We start from the raw sequence: 20,481 nt of genomic DNA, 5'->3' as shown, positions 1-20,481 counted from the left end.
GTCTTAGGTTAATAGACAAATTAGCAGAAAATACAGAGTTCTTATGTAATCTCCGCAGCAAAACACAGTTTTCCCCTATTATGAACATTTTATTACAATTGATGGACCAATATTGAAATATTATTATTAATTAAAGCCCACAGTTTACATTAGGGTACCCTCTTTGTGTTGTACATTCTATGGGTTTTGACAAATTCAGAGTCATGTGTCTGCCATCTTTAGTATCATTATCCTGTGTATTTTATGTTTCCCTCTTTTTTCTTGATTAGATTAGTGATTTATATATTTTGTATGTTTTCATAAAAAGAACCAGCATTTTATTAGTTCTATTGTGATTTTTTAAAATGTTACTTTCCAATTTTATCTTTATTATTTCCTTCTTCCCTTTTTGTTTTACTTTGTTGTTCCTTTTCTTAATTTCTTTTTTAAAAATTATTATTATAATTTTTTTTTGCATTTTATTTATTTTTGAGAGAGAGAGAGAGAGAGAGAGAGACAGAGCATGAACACAGGCGGGGCAGAGAGAGAAAGAGACACAGAAGCAGAAGCAGGCTCCAGGCTCTGAGCTAGCTGTCAGCACAGAGCCTGACGCGAGGCTCGAACCCACGAACTGTGAGATCATGACCTGAGCCGAAGTTGGACGCTCAACCGACTGAGCCACCCAGGCGCCCCTTTATTGTTCCTTCTCTAGCTTCCTGAGTTAGAGACTTAGTTTACTTGTTTAATTCATTAATTTTTGTTATATGATTATTTAAGGCTGTGACTTTTCCTCTGATTACTAATTTAATTGTACCTTATAGATTCTGACATTTGGTGTCTTCATTTTCATCAGGTTTTAAAGAAATTGTGTAATTTTGGTTAGTATTTCCCCCAGGTGTTTGTAGATACCTTGGGATTTTCTACATAAAGAACCAAGTCATCTACCAATGAGCAGTTTCATTTTTCACTTCCTAACGTGTGTGCCTCGTGTGGCCGTCCCTCACTGCACTGCCAGCTTCCACTCTCATGTTGCACAGCAGTGGTGAGAACTGATGTCCTTCTCTTATGCCCGTCTTGTGGGAGGAGGGAACATTCAGTCTTTCAACATTAAGTATGACATTAGCTGGGCGAGTTTTTGTGTGAGGGGGTGTTGATCGATGTTCTTTATCAAGTTGAGGAAATATTTTGCTGAGAGTTTTTATATTAAATTAGTGCTAAATTTTGTCAAATAATTTTCTGCATCAATTGATTGGGTCATGTGGTTTTTCTTATGTAATATAGTAGTTTACATCAATTGGTTTTCAAATATTAAGTCAGCCTTGCATCCCTGGGATAAACTCTACTGGTGATTGTGTATAATTATTTCTATATGTTGTTGAATTCTGTTTCTTAATATTTTAAGAGGTTTTGCATCTGTATTCATGAGGGATATTGGTACTTTGTTGTTCTTGTATGTGTGTGTGTGCGTGTGTGCATGCATGCACCTGCTATCTTTGTCTGATTTTGGTATCACAAAAGTACTGAATTCATAATATGAATTGGAAAATGTTCCTTCTCCTGTTTTTTTGGAGGGGATTGTATAGAATTTGTGTTAACTGTCCTTTAATGTTTGGTATAACTTGCCAATAAAGCGTGTCTTTTTTGGAATTAAAAAATATTCTTAATAGTGATAAGGCTATGTTATCTATTTCATATTGGGTGAATTGTAGTATGTGTTTTTGAAGAAATTGGTTCATTTCATTTAATTTGTCAAATTTGTGTGTGTGTTGTTGTTTGTAGTATTTCTTTATGATCCTTTTGATGTCTCTGTAATCTGTGGTGACAACCGTGGTCTGATTCCTGATTGGTGACTTGTGTCTTTTCTCTCTTTTCTCTTCCTGTGAGTCTTAACTAAAGTTCATTCATCTCCCCGATCTTTTCAAAGAATTAGATTCTTGTGTCATAGATTTTCTCTGTTTTCTATTTTCAATTGTGTTTTATTTCTGCTTTATTATTTTCTTCTTTCTGTTGCTTTGGGTTAATTTGTCCTTTTTTAGTTCTGGAGATGGGAGCCTAAATTATTGATTTGAGCCCTTTCCTCTTTTTTAATGTAAACATTTAATGTTATATACATTTTCTTTTTTAATTTTGAAAAAAATGTTTATTTTGAAAGGTAGAGAGAGAGAGAGAGCATGAGCAGGTGGGACAGGGAGAGAGGGAGAGAAAGAATCCCAAGCAGGCTCCATGCTGTCCGCGTAGAACCTGATGTGGGACTTGATCTCAGGAACCTTGTGATCGTGACCTGAGCCAGAAATCAAGAGTTGGACACTTAACTGACTGAGCCACCCAGGCATCCCTAAATTTTCTTTTTAGTGCTGCTTTATCTGTATCCTACAGATTTTGATATATTTTCCTTTTCTTTCAATTCCATTAAAAAAATTTCCCTTGAGACTTCATCTTCGATTCATGGATTATTTAGAAGTGTGTGGTTTAGTTTCCAAGGGTTTGGAGATTTTCCTCTTGTTTTTCTGTTATTCAATTTTAGTTTGATTATTTTGCGTTCAGTGAACATACTTTGTATGACTTTAATTCTTTTAAATTTGTGAAGGCTTGTTTTAGGGCTGAGGATATGGCAGACCTTGGGATATGTCTGGCGGGTGCTTGAAAAGAATGTATGCTGCTGTTGTCGGGTGGTGTGTTCCGTGAGCGCCCATTCAGTCCTGCTGGGGGACGGTGCTGAGTTCTGTGTGCGCGCTGATTTTCGGTCCAGATCTGTCAGTTGCTGGGAAGGGGGCATTCAAGTCTCCAACTATAAATGTAGATTTGTCTGTGTCTTCTTTTGATTCTGTCAGGTTTTGCTTCACATGTTTTGCAGCACTGTTATTGAGTGCATACACATTTAGAATTCTGTCTTCTTGAAAGATTGACTTTGTTATCATTGTGTAATATGTCTCTGTACCTGATAATTTTCTTTGCTCTGATGTCTACTTTATCTGATATGAATATACCCATTCCTACTTTATTTTGATTAATATTTGCATGATGTATCTTTTTCACCTTTTTATTTTAAAACTATATACACACACACACACACACACATATATATATATAATTATATTTTAAGTTAGTTTCTTTTAGATAGCATATTGAAGGGTCATGTTTTTAATCCAGTTTGTCAGTTCTGTTTTTATTTGGCATATTCAGACCATTTACTTTTAATGTAATTGTGTATGTTATAGTAAGTTAGCAGTTTTATTTTTTGTTTGTTCTGTTTTATATTTCTCTGGTTTCTTTCTTTTTTTCCTTCCTGTGGGTTACTTGTATGTATTTTAGAATTCCATTTTGATTTATCTATAGTATTTTTGAGTGTATCTCTTTGCCTTGTTTTTTTTTTTAATGGTTGCTGTTGATATTACATTATATAAATAAGTTGCTCTAGTCTACTGGGGTTGTCATTTACCACTTTAAGTGAAATATGCCTCTCGTTTTCCTGCCTGTGTATAAATGTCCTCATTAGTTTCTCTGCATATATTTAGAGCCACATCGTGGCTCTAAACAGTGTGTGTTGTAATTTTGGCTTCAACTGTCAAACATAATGTAGAAAACTCAGGAGGAGAAGGAGGAAAGTGTGTTGTATTTAACCATATTTTTGCTTCTTCCATTGTTCTTTCTTCTTTCCTGATATTCCAGTATTTCTTCTTTCATAATTTGCTTTCTGTTTAGAGGGGCTTTCCTTAGTGTTTCTTTTAGGGTAGGCATGCAGGTGACAAGTTCTCTAAGTTTTCCTTCATCTGAGCGTATCTGGATATTCCCTTCATTCCTGAAGGATGTTTTCACTGGGTGTAAATTCTGGGTTGACAGTTCTTTTTTTTTCAGCACTTGAAAAAACGTGTGCCTCTTCCTTCTGACCTCCATGGTTTCTGATGAGAAATCCACTGTCATTCGAATTGTTTTCTTCCTATAGGTAAGCTGTCATTTCTCTCTCGCTGCTTTCAAGATTTTTTCTTTGTCTCTATATTTCAGAAGTTTGATTTTGATGTATTTTGGCGTGGGTTTGTTTAGGTTTACTGTGTTTGGGATTTGCTCAGCTTCTTGAATTTGTAGGTTTGTGTCTTTTTGCCAAATTTGGAAATTTTTTCATCCATTCTGTCTTTGAATACTTTAGCTCTGCCCTCTTTCTCTTTTCTTTCCAGGGCTCTGTTGCCATGAATGGCAGAGCTTTTGTCCTAGTCCCAGAGGTCCCTGAAGCTCTGTTACTTTTTTCGGTCTATTTTCTCTCTGTTGTTCAGAATGGGTAATTTCTATTGTTCTGTCTTCCAGTTCACTGATTCTTTCCTCTGTGCCTTCCATTCTGCTGTTGAGCCCATCTACTGAGTTTTTTATTTCGGTTATTGTATTTTTCAGTTCAAAATTTATATTTAATTCTTTATATTTTCTATTTCTTTGCTGAGATTCTTTATTTTTTCATTTGTTTCAAGTGTGCTTTTAGTTGTCTACTGAAGCATTTTTATGATGGGTGCTTTAAAATCATTTTCAGATAATTCTATCATCTGTATCATCCTGGTGTCTATTGATTGTCTTTTCTCAGTCAAATTGACATTTTCCTGATTCTTAGTGTGACAAGTGATTATTTATTTATTTTACAAGTGATTTTTTTAAATTGAAACCTCAACATTTTAATACTATGTTATAAACCTCCAAGTTTTATTTAAACCTTTTGTTTTAGCTGGTCTATTGTGACACCCCTCCAGCAGGGGGAGGGTGAGTGAACTGCCTCATGACTGACAGACGGGGGGTGAAAGGACTTCATTTGACCTCAGTTGGCACCCAGGGTGCCATCTCATCCTGTGTGAGAGAGGTGGGAGTGCCTTATTACTACTCCTCATGTAACCTCCACTGACACAACAGGGGTGGACTCCATTACCTCTGGGTGGTGGTAAAATCCTGGCTTTCTTCTAGGACTCATTCTGGCAAGTAAAAGGAAGGGACACGCCCTTACTTCTGGGTAGGAATGGTAGTCCAGGCTACCCATGTACTCTTTACTGACCCAACATGAGCTGGGGTCTTGCGAGCCCACAGGGTGAGATGACAGCTCCTACTCCCTACCTGGCTCTCTCTGACCCCACCCCGGCAGGGGTTGTATCTCATTACAAGTCTAGTGAGGGCACAAGTCTGTGCTCCCCTTGGTTTCTGCTCCTATGAGCTGAGATAGGACTGTAGTTTTTTTTTCTGGGGTGTTTGGCTATAGTAGACTGGTTATCGTCTAGAAGTTTCCTGTCTTCCTAGGCTGCACCTTTCCTGGTCCTGTCATTAGGGGAAGCTAACTTTTGGGGAGGCTTTTAGAATCAATGCCTGTTGGCATTTCTGGGTTGCTGTTTCTCCTGGACCAGGTTTTATGAGGCATAGAGGAAAACCCAGAAAAGAAAAACATACTGCTGTGTTGATCTTAAGGCACCAAGGTCCCTCACCAATTCAGCTTCTCTCTGCCTCCCAGAATCCTCCTGTATTTGCCTTATACCTTCTAGGGGTTTTAGTTGTGCTAGTGGGACGGATGGGGGAAAGCACTTCTATGCCATCTTAACAAGAGTTGAGTCTTGGGTTAATCTTTATATATGGAGTGAGTTGAGGGTAGAAGTTCTATTTATCCCCCCACCCCCCTTCCCCCTACCCACCCCTACCCTGCAAGGATATGCATTTGTTCTATTGCCATTCATTGAAAAGGTTATCCTTTTTCTATTGAATTACTTTGGCCCTTTTGTCAAAAATCAATCAATAGGTGTTACTTCATTTCAGGAAAACATTCTGGGATCACTATCTTCAATGTTGGTTCTTTTACATTGTTTTATTTTTGTTCTTTTGGACATTTCAATTATTCAAATGTTGATCTACTTTGTCTTCTGTATCACTTTTCTCTCTGATCCTTTTGAAAACTCATTCCCTGGCACTGGGTGTTGTATGGAAAACAATTTGACAATAAAATATTATGGAAAAAAAAAAAAAGAAAACTCATTCCCTGGATCATACTCTTTCTCTTGGCTTATTTGACCTCTGTCCCTTTTTCTTGTTCTTTTGGGTTTTTGTTTTTTTTTTTTTTGGTCTTACTATAATTTTAGTCATGTCTCTTTTCCTTTGGGCTTTTTGTGATTTCTGAGACAGTCTTGTATTTCTCTTTCACTTCCTTTCTCAGATGATTTCTTTTTCAGTTTCTCTCCTGAGTTTGGTCAACTCTCATCTCTCATTTCAGGTTTTCCGTACATTTTTATTTTGAGCTTTTAATCTTATTTGTGGTGATTTACATTATTGTTCATTTGCTGGTTTAATTGTATTTAATTCATGTTGGAAAGTTGTGTCATAGTTTTCCTCTGCTTTGCAGTTGAGTTTTGTGGATTATTTTATATTACATGAAACGTTTCATCCTTCCTTTCTTTTTTCTTACGGTAGAAGCTCTGTATGACTGTTGGGTTCCATTTTCTGATAATGAGGAAGTGTGTGTGTGTTGAATTTTCCTGGATCAGTAATTACCAGTGATCTTGTGGAGAAGAGGGAGGAGCTTGAGCAGCTTACTTGTTTTCGGATTGAAAAGTACCCTCTTCTGTTAGGACAATGAAATCCAGTCTCTGTGCGCAGTGGTGCTTTGTGGGGAGTGCTATCTAGTTCTGATTTGGCGGTAATATACCATCTCTGGAGGAACCTGGGCCGCTTGTTTTTTCTTTTCCTCCATCACAAAGCCACTGAAGTGTGCTGCTCCCTTCTAAGTGGTACTGTTTGAAGTGTTGGAGTTTGGAGCTGACAGCCAAGAAATGATTCTTGAGATGTCTTTGGTGCAAAAAGGTGATTTTATTAAAGCATGGGTACAGGACCCGTGGGCAGAAAGAGCTGCACTAGGGTTGTGAAGAGTGACTGTTTCTGTCCTGTGGAGTTGGGGGAGGTAAAGACAGGTGTAAGATTCCAAAGAGACTTTCATATACTAAAGAGGACTCACAGGATCTGGAAGTCTGGCTATTTTCAAGCTAAAGTTGTTTTGTCCTCTAGCAAATCATTAACATGAAGACGGTAGGGAGTTCCTGGAGGAAAGCTATTACTCTATCTGCCTCAAGCATTTGTCAATGGGCTGCAAGTTATAAGGAAAATTTGTTTTGTCTACGTTGCCTTCTGCCTTTGTTTCCCACATCACAGGGAGGCCTTTTCCTTCCAGAAGTAGTGTCTTGAGTTCACTGCTGCTCGTCCTGTGTAGGTCCTGGGAGTCCCCAGGAGTAGGTCTCTGACCTCAGTCTTCCTCTGATCAGGGTGGAGCCCTGTCTTCTTTGGAGGAACGCTGGTTGATGTGTCCGTGTGTCCCACTGTCACCTCCATCCTGCTGTCCTTTGCCTCTTCCGCACAATCCCTGCTCGTAGGTTTCAGGGTTCGTTTCCTCACCTACGTGTAATTTAAAGCTTTTCTTATTTCCTGTATGCTGTAAGTATGGTAAGTATTTATTACCTTTCCTTGTTGGCCCTGTAGTTCATAGAGGATGTGGGGAAAACCTGAGTGTGGGCGACGCCATTATCTATGGGAACCAGCCTCTTATCTTCCTAGTTTCTGCTAGATTTGTAGTTGTGGCCACTGTTAGGTTTCTAATTTTCTTCTTCCCTTCCTTCCTTTCTTCCTCCCTTCCTCCTTTCCCTTCCTTTCCTTTCCTTTCCCTTCCTTTCCTTTCCTTTCCCTTCCTTTCCTTTCCTTTTTCCTTTCCTTTCCCTTCCTTTCCCTTCCTTTCCTTTCCTTTTTCCTCTCCTCTCCTCTCCTCTCCTCTCCTCTCCTCTCCCCTCCCCTCCCCTCCCCTCCCCTCCCCTCCCCTCTCCTCTCCTCTCCACTTTTCTCCTTTTGTCGACAAACCTTTTTTACCCCTAAAAGTTTGTCAAGTTAAATAGAGTATCAGAATCTCAATTTCTGGCTTTCTTGATCTTTTCCACTATATCTTTGTTTTCTGTTTTGTTGATTTCTGTTCTATAATCTTATTTTTTCCTTCTACTTTCTTCATCTTTATCATAAAATTCTTCTTTCCAGTTATTAGTTGGAGACTAAGTTTCTGACATTTAAGCTCTTCTACTTTGCTAATATGTTTAAGGCTTTAACCTTTATTCTAAGCAGCGTTTTAGTTATACCTTACACATTTTGAAACACCATAGTTTTCATCTAAATCTTTTCCTAAGTTTCATCATAATTTCTTATTTGACCTACGAGATATTTTTAAGTGTAGTTTTGAATTTAGAAATGGCAGAAGCCTCTTTTTGTGATTTTTTGGTTTATTTTTATTTTCTTTTTTTTTTTTTTACTGTTGATCTCATTATACCTTTTCATGTTTCATCAATTTTCGTATTTTTGATCATTCATTTGCCTTTTCCCCCCCTGTGCTTGAAGCACATCTATTCTGATTTCTTTTAGTGGGGTTTGATGGTTGTAATTTCTCTCAATGTGCTTGAAAGAAATCTTTATTTTAGCATTGTAAAAAGTAGTTTTGCTTTGTATGGACCGCCGGCTAGTTCTTCTCTCTGCAGAGTGCGGCGCTCTGCCCCACTCCGGCTGCTCCTGCGGAGACCCGGCCACCCCCCGCGTCGCTCCTTCATGCGGCTGCCTTCTCTCCAGGCTGCATACAGAAAAAAAGTTTTTGTAAGAAAATAGAAACTTTGAAAGTAGAGATACAAGTATAATGCACCCTCATATTCTATCATCCACCCTTAAGCAATTATCCACATTTGATATTCTTGTTTCACATTGTATGTCTCCTTTTTTTTTTGCTGTGCTTTTGGTACATTATTGTAGGTATAACTCTGTAAGCATCTCTAACAATTAAGATTTAACAACCACAAAGCATTATTATGCCTAGCAATATTGACAATAATTTCATATTATTTAATACCTATCCTAAGTTTAAATTTTACCAATTGTCTCAAAAATAACTTTTCACAATTGATTTGTTAGAATTAGGATCCAAATAAAGTTTACTCATCTGACTTTGCTTGATCTGTGCATGGTTCTTTTACCCTATAACAATTTTCCCCTCTTGTTCTGTACGTAGTGTTTGTTTGTTGAGGAAATCACATCATTCGTCCCCTAGAATCTCCCACATTCTCGATCTGATTGATTGCATCATGGTGTCATTTAGCCCATCCCTCTGTCCTCGGTATCTCCTGTTAACTGGAAATGAGATCGAAAGCTTCTTCTGAGCCATGCCTGGTGTTGGCGGCAGTCCTGTGTCTTCAGCTTGCTCAGCAGCATCCCTGGCCTTTACCCTCCAGATGCCAGAAGCACTCTGTGGTTTTGATAACCAAAACATGTCTACAGACACGTTGCCAAATGTCCCTAGGATGTTAATTTGCCCTTGTTCATAAACTACAGATCTAGAGACTTGATTGGAATCAAATTAAACTCTTTGCGGAGGCTTCGTAGGTGGTGGTGTACGCTTCCTGTTGCATCACATCAGGGGAATGCATAGTGTCTAGAGTCATAGTGTTTTCCTTCTGATACTTAGATTCGTCAGTGGTTTTGGCCTGATCGATCCACCATAAGGTTCTCCACCAGCCTTTCGCCTAAAGAGTTTAGTAGACACTGATGTCTGTTATCTAGGTCTGTGATGTCATCAGGTGTCACAAAATGATGAATTTATGCTTCTGTCATTCTTTATGAAGTTAGTATTTTGATGTTTTCCATGAGGAAAAGCGGATCAATTATTTGAAATACAGTTTGTATTAAGCAACATACATGCTTAATTCTGTCCCTTTATGTGCAGGCCTTTATTTTTTTAAGTTTATTTACTTAAAGAGAGCGAGCATGAATGAGGGAGGGTCAGAGGTAGGTGGTAGAGGGAGAATCCCAAGCAGGCTCCATGTGGTCAGTGTGCAGAGCTCAACATGGGGCTTGTCCTCACAAAACTGTGATAGCACCACTAGAGCTGAAATCAAGAGTTGGTTACTTAACTGATTGAGCTACCTGGGTGCCCCGTGGGTCTTTATTTACTTTTTTCATGTATTTATTTTTTTAGAGAGAGAGAGTATGCGAGTGCAAGTGGCAGAGAGAGAGAGAGAGAGAGAGAGAGAGAGAGAGAGAGAGAGAGAGAGATTCTTAAGCAGGCTCCATGCTGAGTGGAGATCCTGACCTAAGCCAACATCAAGAGTCACTGAACTAACTGAGCTACCCAGGTGTCCATGTATGGGTCTTTGAAATAGTAAGTTGGTGCCCAGAAACTCTGAATATGAGCAACGAGGAATTTATGAGAATTATCATCATGAGTTTTTTTTAATTTTAATGTGGTTGATGTGCTTTAGGCTTATTTATTTATTTATTTATTTATTTTTGAGAGACAGAGAGAGTGTGAGCAGGGGAGGATCAGAGAGAGAGGGAGACACAGAATCTGAAGACAGGCTCCAGGCTCTGAGCTGTCAGCACAGAGCCTGATGCAGGGCCCAAACCCACCAACTGCAAGATCATGACTGGAGCTGAAGTCAGACGCTTAACTGACTGAGCCACTCAGGTACCCCCGTGGTTTAGTCTTTGAACTCACTATTACTTTTGATGCTCAGATTGTACCAACTTTGGCCATTGGGAGCCTGTTAAGGTTGAGTTTTGTGGACCTCACATGCCTGTACTTGTCTTGGTAGCTTTCTGGTTTTCATCTATGACAACATGTTCCAGAGTTATGATGTACCTTTTGTGCCACAGACACTGAGTCAGCCATCTGTCCAAGAAAACCTGTGTACCGGACACTGGGTATTCCTACACATTTCTTTCCTCTTCGCCTTAAGCTCCTCTTGGAGGACTGCCTGTGACCACTGTGGGAAGAGGACAGGAAGTGGACAAACAGGATAGTTTACATCTCCCAGGTGGCCAGAGCCATGAAGGAAGGGTGCCAAGCGTGTGAAAGCTCAGTCCTGTGGCTGCAGGTTGGACCACTTCGAGGGCTAACTTAGACCTCAGAGTCCTTGTGGGAGCATCCTGACCCTGCCATTGCAGGGTTTTATCTGAAACTGCACTCTGGCTTGGCTGTTTTCTCTTTCCTGTTCTGTTTTTTTCACTTTCTTCCAGTTTATTCTGGGAGTAATCCATCACTTCACATGGAACCTCATCTCATGGTCGGCTTCTTTAGAACCTGATCTGATATGCGTCATTCCTTTGATGAGAAATGGTATTTATTTAGCAATGTGGTTGTTGCTACTAGGATTTTATTGCTTCCAGCTTTTCCAGGATTTTTTTAACCTTCTAAAATTTTTGATTAATTAGCTATTTAAGTTCTAGTACAATTAATGTGCAGTGTTATATTAGCTGCAGGTAAAGAAGAAGGCAATGCAGCAATTCTGCACAGCACCCATCATGATAAGTGGGCTCTTCATCCCCTCTCCCTATTTCACCCACCTCCCCTCTGGTGACCCCCAGTTTGCTCTCTATGATGAAGAATCTGTTTTTTTGGGTTGTCTCCTTTTTTCTTTGCTCATTTGTTTTGTTTCTTCAATTCCATGTATGAGTGAAATCATATGATATTTGTTTTCCTCTGACTTATTTCACTTAGCATTATATTTGCTAGATCCATTTCTGTTGTTGCAAATGGCCTGATTTCATTGTTTTTATGGCTGAATAATATTCTGTTGTATATAAATGCCATCTCTTTTTTAAATATTTATTTTTGAGAGAGAGAGAGCCTATGCAAATGGGGGAGGAGCAGAAAGAGATGGATACAGAGGATCTGAAGCAGGCTCTGCACTGATAGCAGTGAGCCCAATGCAGGGCTTGAACTCATGAACCATGAGGTCATGACTTGAGCCAAAGTTGGATGCTTAACTGACTGAGCCACCTAGGCGCCCCAATAACACATCTTCTGTATTTATTCATCTACAGATAGACACTTGAGCTGCTTCCATATTTTGGGTCTTGTAAATAATGCTGCAGTAAACATCAGGGTGCATATATCTTTTTGAATTAATGTTTTCACATTTTTTGGATAAATACCCCATAGTGGAATTACTGGGTCATGTGGTAATTCTATTTTTAACTTTTTGAACCATCTCCATACTGTTTCCATAGTTTGCATTCCTACCAACAGTCCTTAAAGGTTTCTTTCTGCATCCTCTCCAACACTTGTTTCTTGTGTTTTTGATTTTAGCTCTTCTGACAAGTGTGAAATGATACCTCATCATGGTTTTGATTTCCATTAACCTGATGATCAGTGATGTTGATCATCTTTTCATGTGTCTGTTAGCCATCTATGTGTCTTTGTTCTGTGGAAATCTTCATGTGTTTTGCCTGTTTTTTAATTGGATCATTTGGGGTTTTTTTGGTGTTGAGCTGTATAAGTTCTTTATATATTTTGGGTACTAACACTTTATTGGATATGTCATTTGCAAATATCTTCTCCCACTCAGTAGGTTGTCATTTTGTTTTATTGATTGTTTCCTTCACTGTTTAGAAGCTTTTTATTGTGATGTTGTCCCAAAAGTTTAATTTTGCTATTGTTTCCCTTGCCTGAGAAGAAATATGTAGAAGAATGTTGCTATAGTCTGTCACAAAAATTACTGTCTATGCTCTCTTCTAGGATTTGTATGGTTTCAGGCCTCACATTTAGGTCTTTAATTCATTTTGAGTTTATTTTTGTATATGGTATAAGAAAGTGGTCCAGTTTCATTCAGTCTTTTGCTTTCCAGTTTTCCCAACACCAGTTATTGAAGAGACTACCTTTTTCCCATTGCATGTTCTTGCCTCCTCTGTCGTAGATCAATTGACCATACAGACATGGGTTTATTTGTGATTTTCTGTTTTGTTCTGTTGATCTCTGTGTCTGGTTTTGTGCCAGCACCATACTATATTGACTACTACAGCTTTGTAGTGTATCTTGAAATCTGGGATTGGGATACCTCCTGTTTGGTTCTTCTTTTCTAAGATTGCTTTGGCTATTCAAGGTCTCTTTTTGTTCCACACAATTTTTAGGATTGTTGGTTCTAGTTCTGTGAAAAATACAATTGGTATGTTGATAGAAATTGCATTAAATCTGTAGATTGCTTGCGGCAATGTAGACCTTTTAACTGTATTTGTTTTCCCAGTCCGTGAGCATGGAATATCTTTCCATTTGTTTGTGTCATCCTCAATTTCTGTCATCAGTGTTTTATAGTTTTCAGACTACAGGTCTTTCACGTTCTTGGTTAAAGTTTATTCCTAGGTATCTTCTTCTTATTTTTTTAATGGTTTCACTTATTTTTGAGAGGCAGAGACTGAGTATGAGTTGGGGAGGGGCAGAGAGAGGGAGATACAGAATCTGAAGCAGGCTCCAGGCTCTGAGCTGTCGGCACAGAGCCTGACGCGGGGCTCAAACTCACAAACCACGAGATCATGACCGGAGTCGAAGTCAGATATTTAACCAACTGAGCCACCCAGGCACGCTGGTATATCATTATTTTTTGGTAATTGTAAATGGAATTTTTTTCTTAATATCTCTTTCTGATTTTCATTATTAGTTCATAAAAATGCAACATATTTCAGGGGTGCCTGGGTGGCTCATTCGGTTAGGTATCTGACTTTGGCTCAGGTTATGAGCTCATGGCTTGTGAGTTTGAGCCCCGAATTGGGCTCTGTGCTCAGAGCCTGGAGCCTGCTTCAGATTCTGTGTCTTTCTCTCTCTCTGTCCCTCCCCTGATCACATTTTGTATCTCTTTTTCTCAAAAATAAATAAATACTATAAAAATAAAATAAAAATAAATAAAATGCAACAGATTTCTGTATATGGATTTTGTATTCTGCAACTTTACTGAATTAATTTATCAGTTCTAATAGTTTTTATGAGGGTTTTTAGGGTTTTCTATATAAAATATCAGGTCATCTGCAAAAAGTGAAAATTAAATGTCTTACTTACCAATTTGGATACTTTTTATTTTTTCATGTCTGGTTGCCTTGGCTGGGACTTCTAGTACTATGTTGAATAAAAGTGGTGAAAGTGGACACCATTGTCTTGTTCCTGATCTTAAGGGAATAGCTCTCAGTTTTTTACCATAGGGTGTGAAGTTAGCTGCGGGTTTTTCATACATGGACTTTATTTTTTTTATGTTTATTTATTTTTGAGAAAGAGAGTGAGAGAGCAGGGGAGGGGCAGGGAGGGAGACACAGAATCTGAAGCAGGCTCCAGGCTCTGAGCTGTCACCACAGAGCCCAACGCAGGGCTCAAACTCACAAACTGTGAGATCACAACCTGAGTTGAAGTCAGATGCTTAACCGACTGAGCCCCTCAGGTGAAAACGTGGCCTTTATTGTATTGAGGTGTGTTCGCTCTAAGCCTACTTTGTTGAGCATTCTTTTTATCATGATTGGGTGTTGTACTTTCTTTCTTTTTTAAAGAGAAGAATATATAATGTATTCTTTTATTTTTATGTTTTTACATTTATTTATTATTGACAGACAGAGCCAGAGCCTGAACGGAGTAGGGGCAGAGAGAGGAGACACAGAATCCGAAGCAAGTTTCAGGCTCAGAGCAAGCTGTCAGCACAGAGCCTGACATGGGGCCTGAACCCACAAACTGCAAGATCATGACCTGAGCCAAAGTCGGTCACTCAACCGACTGAGCCACCCAGGCGCCCTTACCATGTATTCTTTTAGCGTTTGTAACTCAAATTTTTTTCTTCTTTCTTTTGGAAATATTAAGTAACTGGTTGTTTTTGACTTACGTATCACCTTTTTCCCTCTACTAGTTTAAAGCTATGAACTCTATTTCTGTTTTTATTCCCCTAGTGATTATTCTAGTAATGCTATTGTGCATACATAACAGAGTCTACAGTTACTTTTACTCTAAGTTCCCTTCTGAGCAATGCCGAGACCCAGGAGCAGCAGCTGTAATCAGATTTCTCCCAACTTCCTTGTTATTGTTGTCCTTAGGACATTTCAGGTCTGTTTCTCATCTTACAAGGTAGATATTATTCTTTTGACTTCTAGAGATCATGTTTATTTAGGTTTGTCAGTTTCTTGGCTTTCTTTTTTATCTTGCATCTCAGACCTTCCTGTATATCATTTTCTTTCCGTTTTCACTGAAGGGTAATTAACACTCAGTGTTCTGCCGGCTCCAGCGGCACCGCACAGGGGTCAGCTGTCCTGGATGTCACCCTGTGTTGATCGTGGGGACTGCACTCTGATCGCCTTCACCGACTTCACCCATCCTCACCTACCTACCTCCCTTTAGCAAACATCGTTTTTTTCTCTATAAATAAGAGTCTTTTTGTTGTTGTTTTCCTCTTTTTATTTTGTTTGTTTGAATGCTTTTTAAAAAAAAATGTTTATTTATTTTTGAGGGACAAAAAGAGACAGAGTGTGACTGGGGGAGGGGCAGAGAGAGGGAGCACAGAGCCTGAAGCAGGCGCCTGGCTGTGAAGCTGTCAGCACAGAGCTTGATGCGGGGCTTGAACCCACAGACTGACTGTGAGATCATGACCGGAGCCGAAGTCAGATACTTGACTGACTGAGCCACCCAGGTGCCTCTTGAACGTTTTATTTCTTAAGTTCCGGATATGAGTGAAATCATTTGGTATTTGTCTTTCTCTACTGAATTGTTTTGCTTAGCATAATACTGTGTGGATGAATTCATGCTGCTTTTTATTTTATTTAACTTTTTTAGGTTTATTTATTTGTTTTGAGGGAGCGAGGGGAAGAGGAAGGGTGGGAGGGAATCCCAAGCAGGCTCTTTTCCATCAGCACAGAGCCCGAGGCGGGGTTCTGTTTCACAAACGCATGAGATCATAACCTCAGCTGCAACCAGGAGTCAGGCGGTGAACCCACTGAGCCGTCCAAGCACGCTGAGTGCTGAGTAATCTTCCATTGTATATGCGCCACATCTTGTGTATCCATTCATCTATCAATGGACACTTGGGCTGCTTCCATTTTTTGGCTATTATGAAGAATGCTGCAATAAACATAGTGGTGCACATATCTTTTTGATTGGTATTTTCATATTCTTTGGGTAAATACCCAGTAGTAGAATCCCTGGGTCACATGGTAATTCTGTTTTAATTTCTTGAGGAATCTCCATACTGTTTTCCATAGTGACTATACCAACTTGTATTCTCAGCAACAGTGCACATGGGTTTCTTTCTACGTCCTCCCCAACACTTATTATTTCTTGTGTCTGTGATTAATATCATTATCTGTCCTCCTTAATTATAGACATTCTTGCTACAACATGATATATTCATTCCTGACAATATCATGCACTGAAAAGAATAGGCCTTAGAGAAAAGATAAGGTAAAGGGCAATGATTCAAGATCTGTGCGACTCTGAAACTAGAACACTAACAGAAACAAGAACATTTCTAATAAAAAGTAATAACAAAGTTCAATCTCTGTTGGCATTGACCCCCAGTATCAAACCTTCCATCCTCCTCTCTCCTTTGAGCTTCCTTGTGGGCATTTGCTTCTAATGCAGAGCAGCCTCATTTTGCACACGTGCAGGAGTGAAGGAGGGGTAAGTAATTGGGGCTGATGGAGGGACTCCCTTCTCCTCTGCGCTTCACTCTGGGATTTTGCCCCTCGTTCCCAGACACTTTGTTATTCTGTTACTTTAGTCTTTTCCTCTTTCTCCATTGTAAGAGTGTTGCTTTCTGCTTGGGTTCTATTTTCTTGCACTACAAATAGGAAAATGGCCTTAGGGGGAGAGCTGGGGGGGGGACCATGGGGTCACCTTTGTGCTTTCCTTCTCCCAAGGATTGTAGCTTCCTGGCTTCTGGCCACATTAATTGGTTCCCAATGCCTTGAAACAGTAACATGATGTATTTAGTCCTGCTTTTATAGTCATTTTTGGTGGAAGGACGAGTCTATTTACATTTCTCTGTCACAGATCATGAAATGCTGGACCAATTTTATAGACTTTTATAGTTTGTTCATTTAAGATTCATTTTTTTATTTCTTTACATACTTATATTTAACTATTTTATATTTCTCATCTAAAAGTCATTTTTAAATTCTTGTATCTGGGGCCACCTGGGTGCCTCAGTCAGTTAAGCATCTGACTTCGGCAGAGGTCACGATCTTGTGGTTCATGAGTTTGAGCCCCACGTGGGGTGAGCACAAGCCTCGTGTTAGGTGAGCTCAAGCCCGGCTTCCAGTGAGCCCAGCTTCTCTTTCCCTCCCTCTCACGGTCCCTCATGGGACTCTCTGTCCCTCTCTGTGTGTCCTTTGCTTACTTGCATCCCCCCCTCTCTCCCTAAAATAAAGTAAATAAATAAAATATCTAAGAATATTCTTGTGTCTGTATTCTAGGGAGGGTTTAAATCTGTTGTTTCTGCTGTCTTTCATCCATGGTGGTCTTGCTTCCTTGTATGTTTGGTGGTATTTTTTGTTTATTTTGAGAGAGAGTGTGAGAGAGCACAAGTGGGGGAGGAACAGAGAGAGAGAGAGAGAGAGAGAGAGAGAGAGAGCGCGAGCGAGCAAATGAGCACAAATAGGGGAGAGGCAGAGAGAAAGGGAGACAGATAATCCCAAGCCGGCTCTGGGATGTCTGTGAGCAAAGAGCCTGACATGGGGCTCGAACTCACAAACCCGTGAGATCATGACCTGAGCTGAAATCAGGTGTCGGAAGCTTAACCGTCTGAGCCCCCCAGGGCTCCTCGTTTGGCGGTATTTTTATTTAGAGTTCATATACCACTGACCTTCAGCTACCATTTCTTGCCTGGGGTTTTGGGAGATAATGAAGCCTTCTATAAAATGAATCAACTGACTACTTTTTCAGTTCTTCCAAGGATGGTATATAGCTGGTACCATTCTGAATGTATAGGAGAGAAATTCTATAGCATGGGTTTAAATTCTCTTCGAGTTGAGAAGGGCTGCCCAATGTGCGGGGCCAGACGAGGGTGCTTTTGTCATTACGTTTGCTTTCCCAGAAGCCCAAGCACCGCCAGTCTGGACTCGCTTTAGTCCTCTTCGAGGGGAGCTGTGCAGGATGAACCCTCATGTAGCTCCCTACTTTGTAGGGATCCAGGGCTCAGGGTTCTCACCCCGGCCTTGGTAGGCCATGTCCCTACTAGATCACGTCTCAGTTTGTAATCCAGAAAACGGAGATGATGGGGGCGCCTGGGTTGCTCAGTCGGTGAGGCCCGCAGCTCTTGGTTCCGGCTCGAGTCCTGATCTCACGGTCGTGGGTTTGGGCCCTGCACTGGGCTCTGTGCCGGCAACGCAGAGCCTCCTTCGGATTTTCTTTCTCTCTCTCTCTGCCCCTCCCCTGCTCTCGCTCACGCTCTCTCTCACTCTTTCTCTAGATAAAGATAAATTAAAAAAAAAAAGATAGAAAACGGAGATGATAATACATGCAGTGAGTGCAGTTAGGAAGCATAGAGCACTTGGACGCTGTGCAGCACGTGGTTGTTTTTTGCAAATGTTTTCTTCCTTTCTTTATCCTTTGCTCTGTTATCTGGCCGTTTTGCGTGGAAAAGTGTCCTGTGTCATGATCAAACTTTTGTTACTGCCAATTTTTTTTTTTCATAACTTGCTTCTAACAATGAATTTACTTAGTCTGCAGCAGTTTCATTTTGATCCTTTCTTTTTTTCCTGGTCTGCTTTGACTTAAGTGATGCCTTTTGTTGTTGCTGTAAATCTGTTTCAGGAGGAGTATTTCCATCCAACGTCTAGCATCTTTGTTCTGTCCCTTTCGAGCAGCAGAATTCTTCATTGAGTCTCTATTGGGCCTGCCTTATTTCTCTTCCTATACACATTATTTCTTCTGGAGTTGAGTGCATCTGGGATATACGAGTATGTGGCCTTTTTTAAAACGTGTGATATCGTTCGTTAGTTTTGTCGTGGAAACTATTCGTAGACATTTTTAATATCCGTAGTAAGATTCGTGTACATAGTCTTTCTCCTACGGCTGTACATTTTACAATTTTTTGTTTTTGTAGAAGAACTTAACACAAACACCTTTGTTAATACAGACTATTGTGTGCATGCTTGATTTCATTGGAAGATCGTGTCTTACAGATTAAATCAATAAATAGATTTTTTTTTTAGGACTTTATTGCCAAATTGCTTTCTGAGAAGATTATGTAATGTTGCCATCAGCAGGGAGTTTGGTGGATTGGCAGCCGCTGCTGCCCGGGCTCTTCCACACGTAGAGAGGACTTTTTCTCCGGCCCAGCTATTTTCTGCATGACTAGTGGCACAGGCCCTGGGGATAACCACTGTCATTTTTGCTGGCCTTTAACAACCTCTGCTTTTATGTGTCTTGTAAGAAGTAAACATGAGGTATGCCAGTAGGCACTGGCTCCAGGTCACCGCACTGCCCTCCTGTCCCTGGGGTCTCAGGTACTCTGTTACCCATGAGAATGGAAACATAGTTCAGGTTAGTTAAAAATAAAAGTCACTGTGAGAAAAACACTATGCACAGACAACAAAATCACCTTAACGAGAACAAGGTCATGGCCACTTTAACCCCAGGTAATTTGATTAGTGGGAAAGCAAAGGATGGAGCTGAGGGACAGGGTGTGAGAAGCGAGGAGTAGAACCCATGTGAGATGTGGGCTGTGAGCAAGTCCTCCCTGGGTCACTGTCCTGTAGACATGTGTTGGCGTCCTGAAGGCAGAATCCCTGGCAGGGTCTGGCTGGACCACTGTGTTCAGGAGGACAGCCATGTCCAGGGCTGCTCACCCCTCTCCTGCTGGCCCGAGATCCCTGCAGAGGCAGCGGGGTGTTCTCAGCTTTCCTTAAGGAGGCACTGAGCTCAGAACCACGGAGGGGAGCCTGCTGGTCCTGGTCTCTGGGGCCAGTGTGGACTTTGGTGTTCTTAGAACATCAAGACCAACAGCCCCTAGTGGAGGCAGAGGTATCCACGGCCAAGGGCACAGTGCTTGGTGCTGCTCCCACCCTGATCCTGGTACATCGAGAAATGAGGAAGGGTCTTCAGTGCTGTCTCCGTCCTCAGTCGTGAGCTGATTGTGATTGGAGGGAGTCTCGTGTGATGCTGTGTTCTTAGCCACACACCCTTCCCTGGCTGGGTCCCTGAAGACCTGTTTGGTTGGGGATGGGATAGCATCTGTTGCCTGGGTGAGACCTGTGTGATGTGGACTTCACATGTACCACACCTCTAACTCAGTGGCCCTGTGTCCTTGTAGGTGGTAACGTGGACCTGGAAAGTCAAGCTGAGGGGAAGAAGGAGGTGGAAGCCGATGACGTGATGAGGAGTGGCCCCCGACCTATAGTCCCGTACAGCTCCATGTTCTGTTTAAGCCCCACCAACCTGTGAGTCTCCTCCCCCTGTCCATGCTGTGTGCCTGTCCCATGTCTGTGGCTGTGATCCAAGTGCACAGTAGTGGGGTGTGCTGATATGACCTGGCAAGCCAGCTGATTCCATGCACTTTACATGTTCTAATCTCCTGAGCATCACAGCAATCCTCAAGGACATACTTCTCTTACCTCACCCTACAGAGGAGACCACAGAGCCACAGGGAAGGTCCATGGCTTGTCCACAGACACATGGCCAGTCAGCCCTAATGGTACAGCTAGGGTTTAAACCTAGTTAGTCAGTCCCAGAGCCTTGCTGTT

General features: G+C 40.7%; 1 protein-coding gene across 1 annotated transcript in view; it reads left to right on the top strand.

The window, feature by feature from the left end:
• Positions 1-20,481, top strand: part of CACNA1B (calcium voltage-gated channel subunit alpha1 B) — a gene marked incomplete at its 5' end in the record, with an annotated part of 197,213 nt that overhangs the window by 107,592 nt on the left and 69,140 nt on the right. Inside the window, one exon of the mRNA XM_029920961.1 lies at positions 20,052-20,178. Within this exon, the coding sequence (XP_029776821.1) occupies positions 20,052-20,178 (127 nt within the window). The remainder of the gene's footprint in view (positions 1-20,051; positions 20,179-20,481) is intronic.

This window comes from Suricata suricatta, chromosome 13, assembly GCF_006229205.1.
Source record: "Suricata suricatta isolate VVHF042 chromosome 13, meerkat_22Aug2017_6uvM2_HiC, whole genome shotgun sequence".
Lineage (NCBI taxonomy): Eukaryota > Metazoa > Chordata > Mammalia > Carnivora > Herpestidae > Suricata > Suricata suricatta.
The sequence above is the reverse complement of the archived record's forward strand: the minus strand, read 5'-3'. Positions and strand labels throughout refer to the sequence as shown.